The 13,263-nt window shown below is 41.8% G+C and overlaps 1 protein-coding gene across 1 annotated transcript in view; it reads right to left on the reverse strand.

The window, feature by feature from the left end:
• Positions 1-2,216: 2,216 nt before the first annotated feature.
• The window catches only part of SNX31 (sorting nexin 31), a 47,157-nt gene continuing 36,110 nt past the window's right edge, over positions 2,217-13,263 (reverse strand). The window contains exons 10-14 of the mRNA XM_018559252.1: positions 12,160-12,351; positions 8,803-8,895; positions 6,172-6,249; positions 3,854-3,901; positions 2,217-2,368 (exon numbers count right to left, since the gene is read on the reverse strand). Coding sequence (XP_018414754.1) covers positions 2,285-2,368; positions 3,854-3,901; positions 6,172-6,249; positions 8,803-8,895; positions 12,160-12,351 — 495 coding nt within the window. The 3' untranslated portion in view covers positions 2,217-2,284. The remainder of the gene's footprint in view (positions 2,369-3,853; positions 3,902-6,171; positions 6,250-8,802; positions 8,896-12,159; positions 12,352-13,263) is intronic.

A 13,263-nucleotide genomic window follows, 5' to 3' on the forward strand; every position in this document is an offset into this window, starting at 1 on the left:
AATTTTGGATTGCACAGATGAGGAATTTGTTTGTGAATAATTTTGTAATCCCCGACATGGACTGGCAGCGATGGGATGCAGTAAGAGATTCAGGCCAAAGGGTGAAGGAACAGCTCTCACACACCACTGAGCAAAATGACTAGCAGCAGTCAATGGGTCTCATGGTTTGAGGAATAAATCGTAATCCTGAGAGAACAGATATTGTTAAAAAACAAGAAGCCATAAGAAGGGCAGAGCACTGAAAATATACTTATTTTGCTCTGCAGGAGGCGCAAGTTGAATTTGAGGCAGTTCTTTAACAACATGTTAACCTACAGAAAAGACTTGCAGTCTCAATTATATTGTGGGCTTCGATCAGGATTTTGAGAACCAGAGCCACCTGAAGTGGCCAAATAGCCAAAATGTTTTTTGCTTACTTTTGGATAGGGCACACTTCCTGGTCCACTTTGGCACAAATGATGTAATCTGTGCCCAAAGCATTGCATCCTGAGAAGGTTATATCAGCAGAGCATTGCTAGGAAATATTATCTGTAGTCTCATGAGACCTCAGGGAAAGGCATTTACCTCCCCTGAGATGATGTGCATGGTTACATATCCCAGTCACATGTGCCAGAGTTCCAGGAAGTAGAGGGAGATCTAGTAATCTGCCCTTAGTAAAAATGGCCACTGTGAGAAGAATTGGGAGGAAAAGAGTAATAATGTATGCAAAGAATACAAAGCCGGCAATGATCTAGAAGTATGTGTTTGTAGATTGTCATTACTAAACTTTTCTAAAGGTGCCTTTGTTGTTATTTTGAAGATATGGGTAAAGTTCATTTTTAACTTCAAAGGGTACAGTGGCTGCACCTGAACGGGGACACCTGGGATCCTGCCACGGGAATCTGCAGGTTGTTGTTGCAGGAATCCCAGAATGTGCCATGTGCACATCTGTGTGAATGGGGCCTTATGTACAGTCGTTTTCTGACTTTTGGAGCAGGTCACAATCTGGGGGTTGAGGATGCGGAGCAAGGGGTACATATTTGTGTTGCAGAATTGCTGGAAGGTATGCAGTACTTACTGATATTACATTCAACTTCAAAAGCAAATATACCAAGAACGGTCATTTTACCTCTATTTGCACAGAACAAATGCTCACAAAGTTTTGCAGGACAAATGGCTCTGCGAGTTGATTATAAAGTCATACGATAAATACTTTTCCTTGTTGCACTCCTTACCGAAAAATCCCTTGTAGTGGGGGGAGGGATGGGGGGTTGGGTGCTCGCAGTGACTGCGGATAGTGCCGCAATTGGTTATAAAGTCCCCCCCCCCTTTGTGTAGCAAAATCTCGCCAATAAGGACAAAGAGAACAATAAAAAAAAAAAATCTAGAATACAGAAGCTCTGTCCCTTCCTCATTCCTTCCAAAACCATAAAAACGATTCAGCTGCAGTTCCACCTGAAACACATGTTGTTATTGTAGGCATTTGCCCACTTTACTTGTCAATAAGGGGACTGTAGATACTGATGAGATTGCCACAGATAGCTATAGAGCAGCCCACCACTTGAGAATACCATTTGAATGTTTGCCATGGGATGCTTCAACACTATGAAGTTTGTAAAGAAATAACAGAACAAGACAAAATAAGTACTTTAACCTGCAGACTTTGGTATATGTATAGTGTGTAGCAATAACCAACATGATTATCAGAGATGTATATATACATTTTATTATTTACATTTCACTATACATTCTCTACTACTTACAGAAGAGTATTAAAAGTTTACAAATGTGATTACATGCGATTATTATACAATAAGGATCGTACAAAACATTACATTAGTTTGGTTGTTTCTCATGTATATATATGTACTGTAAATATTCAGTTATTACCGAAGGGATGCATAGTGTGCCTGGAAGTCAACTGAAGAGTTGAGACTCTATTAGGTGGCTATACACTGTTCAAAAGTTGCTGAAGTGACATCACCAGGACATGTGAAGTGCTGCAACCCCGGCTGGTGCCGAGTTAAAAAGAAAAGCGTTCAAATAACCTACCTATAGCCTACCAATAACCTACCATACCTATATTATTATTTGTGTTTGCTCTGTAAATTAATTGCTGGTGGTGTGCCCCACAAGGTGGGAAAATATCTCATTTACAAGTGCTTTCATTTGTCTGCCTTTTGTACGGGCAGCCTATAAATTTCTGTGCAGCCTGTATCCCTGGTAATAGCAGACAATAGAAATTCTAGAGATATTATTGTAATTATATTCACAGGATTTAGTCCAGCAAGCCCATAGAGTGATACTACAGACTCAAATCTTGAGACTCAAACATATTACTTTGTTCAAGGTTGGATGAGCAGGGAACTTTTTTCATAGAGACTTCAACCTGTACCAAAATAAATAAATGAATGAGAGCACTGTGGAACCAATTTTCAAAAGGGTAAAAGAAATTGTACAGCTGCTCATATCAACCGGATTCTTGTTTTATCTGAATATACAAGCAGATTGGACAGTTTTTGTAAATCAATTTGTTATACATTGCAATATGCCTACTGACTACCTGCAGTCAGCTGGTAAATAACTGCTGATAAAGAGCTGTATCAATAAAAACATACAAAAGGGTATTTTAAGTACATCTCCAACAAAGGTTTTCATATTTAGTTTTGGACAAAGTAGGGTATAGTTCAGGGGTGGGCAAAAAACAGCCCTCCAACTGTTGTAAAAATACAAATCCCATCATGCCACTGGGAGTCAGGTCTGTGGCTGTCAGAGTCTTGCAATGCTTAATAGGATTTGTAGTTTAAATCACAGCTGGGGGGCCGGAGTTTGCGTACCCCTGGAGTTGAAACCCAGTCAGGTTTTTCGCAATCTGTGCCCCTTTGGGTGATCTTCCCTTACTTCCTCTCCTGGAGACAACTGTGATATTTATAATTTTACACCACTTTTTTCCTAATGAATATGGTCAACAGGACAAATTGAGAAGGTGAATCTCCCCAGCAGCGACAGAGAGAGTCATAAAAACAAGGCGGAAGTTCTCATCCTTTACCACTCTAAACAAAACTAAAAATACATTTAAAAAAGTATGAGTGAATCTGACAGCTAAGGGTTTAAAACAGCTTTTATGGAAGTTCCATGGAGTTGCAAAGAAACTATGCAAAAATATTTTATGGTTGTGGCCCAACTGAGCAAATAGTGTATCATACAGTAATCATTAACCATGCTACAGGCATAAATCCTATACAGAGGAGCTCATTTATGAAAGGCAGGCCAATCGTTCACTCATCTAGATTACCCGACAATCTACAGCCATGCAGTCTGCCGATTCACATGGTGTACAATACGAATCTGGGAGATGCAAACTCCCGAGTGCTGCCAACTGTGTCAAATATTTACCTTCAGCCCTGATCCAGCGATGTGTGACTGTTCATGGCCACATAGCATTTCTCCTGAATATGGCCCCTTTGCAATGTGGTCTCATTCATTCCAATGGAAAGCTGTACTCATGTCAGCTTCAGGGGGCTGCTTAATGTAGCGGACCTGGAACACAAACCGATAACGGTTCTTATTTTGTTCTGACATCAATGCAATGGTTACATGCTTCCAGAAAATACTGGTCACAAACAGCCAAACAACTATACAGAGGTCAGCAACAGCAGCCTCCATATTTCTTTCAGTACAGGTTTCTTTTAAAACCTTCATTTGCAACATGTTTGATGTGCAGCAGGAGAGCATTCCGGGGCAGTGCCCCTTCTCTGACACATTCAGGTTTTATTTTTTGCAAAGTAGCTGCCTGAAAGAAAAGTAGAATCAAAGGGCAGAACAGCTTGGGGTGTAAAGGTTACCTATGTAAGACCATGCTTTGTAAACATACCTGTCTAGGTTTCCTGCTAAATACATTTGCTGATGTCTTCTTTTCCACCTTCGAGAGAAGAACACAGAAACCATTTCAATAATATGTACTGTGTTGCGATATTTTTTTTAAAAGAAAGTTTAAAGAAGTTTTCAAAAATGGAACTGTGACTAGGTTATGGACATTAAAAAATTTAAACATTCTTAACAAGCTGTGAATGAGCTTTAACCAGTTGACATCCGCGGTGTTAAACCCCCTTCCCATCCAGGCCATTTTTCAGTATTCAGCGCTGCGGTACTTTGACTGACATTTATTCCGTCATGCAGCGCTGTACTGAAATGAATTTTATACCCTTTTTTGGGGACAGATAGAGCTTTCTTTTGGTGGTATTTATTCACCACTGGGGGTTTTATTTTTTTACTATATTAAGGAAAAATTACCGAAATTTAAAAAAAAAAACAGTTTCCCCTATATTAAATGATAAAACATTTATTATTACCCAATTTTTTGGTAAAATATAAAAGATGGGGTCACGTCGGGTAAAAAGACACTAAACATGTCAAGCCTTAAAATTGCGTGCGCGCGCGAAACCTCAAAAAACGATAATACCCAAAATTGGCCATAGGCGACGCTTTAAAAGCTGTTACCGCTCATCAGTTTAGTGTTATCAGTGATTGATGGCCCTAAAATGATTGCTCTCACTGCGACGTTCGCGGCGATATGTAACATGTGTAGCGCAATTGTAATTTTTGCGCGCTGGGGCACCGGACGCGTATTTACGTTTATAGGCGCGTAAACGTGGGGGTGGGGGAGTTAAACATTTTGGGGGGTTTTTTTCCCCTTTTTTTATATGTGACTTTTATTTTATTTTACTTTTTTGTGTTAATTTTATTTTAATTTATATTTATTTTTTTGCACTTATTGTTATTGCTATTATATAGGGGGATAACAATCCCCCTATATAATAGCAAAGGCACACTGACAGGTCCTCTTTATGGAGACATTAGGGGTCTCTAGGACCCCTAAAGTCACCTGGGGACCCCAAAAGAAGCTGATGAAGCAGAGATCTGCTTCATCAGCTTCTTCTCTCTGGCTATAGCAGCCAGATGACTGACAGGTGAATGCGGAAGTGATGTAATACACATCACTTCTGCATTCACAGCCCGGACGGAGATCAGCAAGGAACTGATCGCGAACGAGCACATATAGGCGATCGGCGGGCTATGGAGCCGCTGATCGCCTATATGTGAAATAACCGGTAACGGGTGTGTGCAATGGTCGGGTCTTTTCTGCCCGTGCGTGCCCGCTAGGGGGCGCGCGCGAGCAGAAAAAAAATGCCGTCTGGCGACGGCAACCCGCCAATGCAGCAAAGTGCCTGCAGATACAGAGATCAGTGAGATCAGCTTGTTGGAAAGCATATTTAAAGTTTGTCAAGAATATGCAAGTACTTGAATATCCATAGCCTGGACACGGGACCACTTTAAGTTTAAATCAGAACTAGTGATGAGCAAAATCAAATTGCTGATTTTTTCCTTCATCAGATTATGCAACCAGATTTCTCCACTTAGCAGAGTGTCATTCAATTAATTAGCATGTGTTATGGCTGATACCCCTGGCAGCTGCAGAAGTCTCACATAAGGCACGAAGTCTAGGTGACAACTTGGTCTTCACCAGGACACTTCGCAAGGAGTGATGTGCCGGAGGCGACCCTGGCGGCCCCAGGCTACTTTGCTGCAAGGTGACACCAGGTCACAGCCCTCAGAATTGCACTGCCGAGGGTTTGCAGAAACAGAATGACTATGCTGTGAAGAAAGGATGCTAATAATGGAAGGTCAGAGTCTGTGTTGGGGTCAATGCAAACAGCAGGCAAGAGGTTAGTCAGTACCTAGACAGAGGTTGAGACAAGTGGCAAGCAAAAGAGATAGAGGAACAAGCAGAGTTGGCAATGGGGGCAGCAAAAACAAGCAGAGTCAGGCTACCCGGATCAGCAACAGGTAAGGAAGAATACCATCTTGACCTGTGAACACGCCCAGCATCAGGGATACACACCAATGAACACACTCCAGTTCACGCTAACACATGTGCACCAACATGCATGCGCTTATGTGCGCATCTGGCTATTGATAAAATACCACAATTTGGAGCGCACGAGACATGCTGCAGGTGTATAGAATGGGCTATGCCCCTGAATGTACAGATGGGGATCCAGGAGGTATTGTAACACATGATTGCCTGGACTGAATCTCTTCAGATCAGGCAGATCTGCATGCAAATGGACAATTCCGCTGATCAGATCATTACTGGTCAGTGGTCACAGCAAACCACAAATAGTCACCCACAATTTCCAGGCTCTCCTTGACTGAAGTCATTGGCTGCTCACTCAGTGTCTTCTTTAAGCAACTGCTGAGTAGGAATGCCTGGAAAAGAGACATCAGGAAAGTTAGCTGCAACGGGTAAAACCAATGTATGCACATTTTTCAATACTACAAAATTTCAATGTGGGTGGAGGGGGGTTTCACACAGCTTATCTTTTAGATGCAATTATTTTTTAGATGACAAGGAAAATAATACATTAAAAAAAATACTTATCAACAAATATAATCTACTAAAAATGAATGCAAAGTTGATTGTGTGTGTGTGTGTGTGTGTGTCCGGTTTACAAAAGCAAAACTATAATGAAATGCTGATGTTGTTTGGGAAAAAAATGCCTTTATATTGATGACAGGAAGTTCATTCATTGTATCCATAATGCTAACTTTATACAATCCATTGTGACTAGACAAGACAGTTCCACATGTGCGACTAGAGCCTCTGGTTGTTATTCACTGCTGTTTTCTAAGAACTGCAGAGGGTGATGACCAAGAGCAGAAGCACAATTTGTATTTTCATTTGAGATCCAACGCCATTCAATCAACAAGGACATTGGCACACGGTGGAGACAATTCACAAATGTGCTGCTACCTGCCTACTATTAGTCCCAGAATGTATATTACAACCTCACAACAGAGAGGAGTAAACTTAAACAGAACCTGTTGTGATGAAAGTATTGTCAACTTGCTTTTGAAGGTGCAGGCTCTGGGGCGGTGATCATGATCCTGGCTTCCCTAACTAATACATGAGCAACCTGGAACAAGTATGGGCACATTAAAGACCATTATTGCAAAAAAGAATTTAACAGTATGCAGTTAATGCATGCAATGATAGCATACTGAATACTAATTCCTTTTACTTCAGGTGAGGACAAACTATATCACTGCAAGTGATGCTTACAACATCTATGGACCAGCAGAGGTTTGGGAGTTTTTGCTTTGGGTGATATGCATTGGGGTCCTTTTAAATACACTTCTGACTGAAGTGTACCTTAAAACCCATAGGGGAGTCTAAAACCCCCATTTAACCCCCTTTAGATAAAGGAGTCAAGAGGGTCACAAAGAACTATAGAGGGTCATACATAGACTTTTGCAACCTGTCCTTCCTAATATCATTCATATATCAATCATAAATACATATCATCGCAAAGTAGATGCAAACCCTAACTGAATGACAATTAGCTTTCTAAAGCATTTTATGTCAAACAAATATCATACTAGCACTGCTGATCTCCTGCTGCCTCTCTGCAGCCACGGCCTGTCTTTGGGTATTCAATTGGTGACTGCATGACATTTCGCATAAAATATTATCAAACGCTTAAACGTTTTTATTACTGAATCCAGAAGAAACCTATACACATTGCTCAACAAAGTATTTCTTTATATTTTTGTCCAAGCACTTCCAGTCCTCATGTTTCTGAACAGGTCCAACTCCATCAGCTCCACTTTCCTGAACTTCCTGTCCAGTACATGATCACAAGGGAGAGTATAGTCTCCAGCAAATATCCCATCTGCTAGATTGAAGAAGGGAGCAGGTGAATGGCTTGCCTTGCATGTTTGTGAAGACACACAAAGCTTTACTAGCACACACAAGGGTGGCTCCGTAGCACCGTGCAAGGGTCCCCAAAACAGGATATCAATGACAGTAATCAGGGAACCAGCCGATTCTGCAGGAAGCTAAAAGTTTTAAACATCAAGCAGCAGCATCCATTGTAAGTTTTTAAATCAGGACTAGATTAAAAACGTTTTGACTTATATATCACTTTAACAGAAATGTAGTAACACGGCTGCTCATATGTCATATACACAAAATCATAAATGCCATTTATAGACAGCAGGTGGCGATATTACACCCTGAATAAACTCAAGTCATTTGGGATTAAAAATGATCACGCTCTCACATGTAAGCCTTGGTGATGAAATCCCAATGAATAAATTCTTGTAGAAACTTTAACACGTTAATGCAATTTTTTTTAAATATGCATCTTTCATTTCAGAGTACCTAGTGATGGTGCCATGCAGGTCCTTGTTCAGGCGCTTCCTGTTATGGGGTGACTATAGTCTCTCTACTGTGCTCCTGCTTTGTCATCCTGTCGCACATGCCCTCATGGAGACTTCAATGTGTGTACTCACACATATTACGCAGGCAAGGGCCACCATTGTTAAGACTGTGAAACATACTATCAACACATTAAAAATGTGTGTGTGGTCTGAAAGTAAATTAATGGGCTGATTTATAACGATCTACTGCCACTGGATTGCACTGAAGAGCAAAGGAATTTCCCATGCTCCTCAGTGCCATCGAGTGGCAGTAGTGTTACCGTATATACTCGAGTATAAGCCGTTCCGAATATAAGCCGAGGTACCTAATTTTACCACAAAAAACTGGGAAAAAGTATTGAGGTATGCAAACAGCATCGGCCCAGCTTAAACACTGGGCAGAAGAGTTGTAAATCAACCCTTATGTGTCCTCATTACATATTGAGCTGTAAACAAATAAGCATCTGATTTGTGCACATTCCACATTCATGGATAATGATGAAATGTATGCATCTATTAATGTATCCTTCTTAGTAATTTGTATTTTATATAACAGCACACCTGCTCTGTCCATATTGTGATCCACGTCCTCTGTTGTCCTTGCTTGTACTCCAGTTTGAACTCGAACGGGTGGCTGTTGGATTTTTCAGTCTGCTGAAATAAAAACAATGGTGGTGACTCAATAAAGCGCTTGCGGCACTTTTCTGCCATAATGACCATAGTAGATAGTCCAGCGCCAAAATTCATGAAAGCCGTGCAATGGTTTCTTTACTATTTACAAAGCATGCAACAAATTCAGTTTCTTTTCAATTTCTTATCTGCAATACTTTTACATTCTGGTGCTATGGCTTCAGCAAATTCATTAAGAGATGCCATCATATCAATGATCAAAATAAATAAAAAATAAAAACAGGGAGGCAAATAAGGCCTCTTCTGTGTTGGAATAAATATGATAGGATTTGTAAAAAAAAAAAAGGCCTCCTCTTCTTATAACAACTGTCTAAGGGCTTGTTCACATGGATGGCCAAGGGGCAGTAAACAGGCAGTTGATCTGCATTTTTATCACTCCCTGGACAGTGCTGTACACATTGCCAGGACTGCGATGCTTTGCGGCTCAGCAAAAATTGGGCAAAATGTAACCATTGATGTAAACAGGACAACTATGTGCCAATGTAAAAGTCTGTGTGCCATGCAAAACCCTCCCCCCTTGGACTAAAAAAACAGTACCTCCTCCTGAACGACTTGAGGCCGCTGCCCTACCACTCACTTGAAACTGAGACACTGCTCGTGTGAATAAATTTGGAGAGATTTCCTCTCAGTTACATCTCGGGTAAATGGGGAAATCCTCCCCAACAGGCCAGAGACAGCCAAAAACAAAACAAACAAAAAAAACTGACAAGGGTTCCTTTTAAAAAAAAAAATGAAAGAAAAAAAAAAAATCACATTTCAGCTAATATATTTTAACACAATCGAAATGATCAGTATAATGTTGTTAAAGGAGAACTGTGAACCATTTTTTTTAAAGTTTTGGATAGCGCAAGGGGGGGTTTACCATATGGGTCTCATTTGGGAGATATCCCTTCACTTCCTGTCTGATAGCCACAACAGGAAGTAAAAGGAAATCCCTTGGGGTCAGCAGGGGTCATCAGAACTAGTCTCCCCATTGAAAGATTTTCCATCTATTCCTGTTCTGGCGACAACCCAAAATTTGGTATTTTCTTTCACTTTCAGTGATAAGTCACCAGGACTGATAGAGAGGGTGAATCCTCCTAATGGGGACACTAACAGCAATAAAAACAGACAGGTGTTCTAATCCTTCTCCACTCTATCCAAAACTGAAAAAAGTTTTGTCTTCAGTTGTACTGTACTTTAAAGTTAATTTTAAACAGCAGATGAAGCAATTTTTGAGCGTAGAATGACGTTTGTAATACAAAACTACCACTGTGTGTATACAGGACCGATAGGAAGAAGTGTGGGACCAGGCTAAAATGATCCTTCAATAGATGAGACCTATATATGGGTTCAGCAACATGCGTGATGTTCCATATTTTTTACTGTATACATTACAATTTTAGAGATCAACCACTAGAGGGAGCAAACACTCATTTTACAATCACTCAGCCTTCCTTTTTAAAGTGACACTAAACTCAGGAGTTAAATTCTCAAAATACATTCACAGGGATCCCAACCTGAAAAAAGCAATTTCAGGGAGGTGCCCTTCTCATTTCAGGCAGATGCCCTCTGTCCCCCCCCCCTCCCTCAGGGGGAGGGAGGTTAGAGCACCCCCTGAAATGGTGGCAGTTAGCAAGAAGCTATAGCTTCCTCTGCTATCTGCTGTTTTTTTTTTTTATATATATTCTGACAGTTGCTGCGGTCAGAATAAAAAGCACAGCTAGATTCCTATTGGCTATTTCAATTTGCAATATCCAATAGCAAGCTAGCTATTGCACCCGCCCACTGCTGCTGTCAATCAGCAGAGGGGGACCTGAAGTTCTCCATCAGGTACACTTTTAGTGATTAACAGCAGCAGTGGGCGGGTGCAATAGCTAGCTTGCTATTGGATATTGCAAATTGAAATAGCCAATAGGAATGTAGCTATGCATTCCTATGGTGGTTTTTTTTTTTTTTTCTGTCTGACGGCGGCCAGCGGCTCCGATGTCAGAAAAAACAAAACAGAGCCGGGAAAGCAGAGTAAACCTTTCTGTGAGAAAATGTTGCTCTCCCGGGCGGCCGGGAGCCGCTATCTAATAGCGAGAAACTTCCGGAGCGTCCGGGAGAGTTGGGATGTCTGCATTCAATGTGACAGATTCTCTTTATCAATCTCCACAGGACTCGGATAGCACCATTATACACGCCCCATCACACATGTACCGTGTCATGATCACAGATGATTAGTCATGTATGTTCCATTATAAGGAATCATGTATGTAGTGACCCCCTTCCCTGCCCGATCCATACCTGAACTTCCTGAATTCTTTTTGGCTCCGCCCCATGACGTCACCACACAACACTACTTCTAATGGATGCCAGAGGCCAATGAGCCCTCTGTAAAGATTGGCGGCCATTTTCCTGTGGACCAGCACTCTCTTAGTCATACCCGGATTCCGCTGGATTTTTTGTGTTGTTACTGCTGATAGGAGACGCAAACAGTCCGAACACCGACTGAGAGCGATAATGGATGTGAGAATCAGGTCTGGGAGATCTCATACCGGGTCCCGAAACAAATATGGCTACACCCCACACAACTTCCTGGTCACGTGTGCGGGGTCACCTGGTCACCGTTTAGCTCTGTGATTGGAGGATTTCTGGAGCAGTGGGGCGCCCTGTGATTGGACGGACTCTCCCAGAACTTTTTTTTTTTCTGACTGACGGTGGCCGGCGCCTTGCTGTCAGGAAAAAAAAACAGAGCCGGGAAAGGTTTACTATAAGTAAACCTTTCCGGGAGAAAATGTTGCTCTTCCATGCTGCCGGGAGCCGCTATCTAATAGCGGGAGACTCCCGAAGCGTCCGGGAGAATTGGGATGTCTGCATTCAAGTACCTCAACTATTACCAACAATGTATCTTATTTGTGTATCACTCGGCTGTAGATCCTCAAATCATCTCTGAATTGTTGCTGACACTGTCCTTCCTTCTGGAGGGTGGCTACTTTGTTCCCCATGGTCCCTGTGTGTGTTGTAAAGTAGTCACCGCTCAAAGCTCGCTCCCATGATGGACTACAATCTCCCGTTTAGTTTACCAATATGTATTGAGATTGTAGTGTATCACGGGAGTGAGCTTAGAGGGGTGACTACTTTACAACACACACAGGGACCATGTACAACCAAAGTAGCCCCTCCAGAAAGAAGGACGGTGTCAGCATGTCACATACCTATCGTTCAGTACAAAGTTACTGCAGAAACTACACACAGGCCACTTACCACATGCATATTAACATGCCATCCAGTAATTAAGTTGATGGGAAGACAGAAATGTTCATTCTCACTGCTACAGGATAGTTTAATACTGCCCACAGCCACTGTAATGGCGCCGCTCTTCTCTGTTAGGTTTGCAGTACAGGGGCCTAACACCACGTAACCGTAATGCTCCACTTCCTGCATGAGCTCCAAAAACTGCAATACGGAATGGAAGAATTATTAGCATAATTTATCCACTGCCCCAGACAAGTGTCGTCATGTTTCCTTCATTCAGAAGAGGTCAATGGAGAAGAAAAAAACCCCCAAACATTCATATATTTAACTCACCCCAATAAATGATTAGTTTTCTATTTAATGAGCCATCTATTTAAACGTTCATTATGCCAGCAGCGGTACATAGGCTTCTCAGTCATGTGATCACTGTAATTGGCTGTCAATGAATGATCACATGATTGAGAACCTGCACCAGAGGCTCCCGATTGTAAACAGGAAATGGGTGCTGTCGGGGACAGCATGGTCCCTGTGCTAAGGTGTGTGTGCTGTTATATAAAGCACAAACAAGGGTCAAAGGATCTGTGAATGAATGACTCGGCAGCAGCCTGCAGGGAGAAGAACCTCACAAATTATATAGAATTTTTCTAGATCTGTGCAGTAATCCAGCATTAACTCCTATACTTTGCCTCTGCGCAGGAGCTTCTTGTAATGAGTACCAGTCATTACTGCTCTCTCTCTCTCCTTGTGCACGGTGACTGGTCCCGTCTCCGCCCCCTCCTGTAGTTTTCGTCAGGCAGCTTGTAGTCGGTGGAGTAGCTGGGTCCCTCCCAGAGCTCTGCTCAGGCTATATGCAGCTCAGTGGTGATGTCATTACTGCTTTTAGTAGGTAATATCTGGGTTTATTAGGGGATTTGTTGCACACAAAGTGTATTTTTTATCCCACCCAGATTTTATATTAAAAAAAAAAGCAAAAATAGAGGAGCTTGAAATTAGGTTAATTGAAGAGGACTTCGACAGAGTGGGTATAGCGGAAACCTGGCTGGACAGCACGCATGACTGGGCTACTAATATAGAGGGGTATAACCTGTTTAGGAGGGACAGAGGTGGGAGAAG

This window comes from Nanorana parkeri, unplaced genomic scaffold (genome assembly GCF_000935625.1).
Source record: "Nanorana parkeri isolate BGI_ZX_2015 unplaced genomic scaffold, ASM93562v1 scaffold16, whole genome shotgun sequence".
NCBI lineage: Eukaryota > Metazoa > Chordata > Amphibia > Anura > Dicroglossidae > Nanorana > Nanorana parkeri.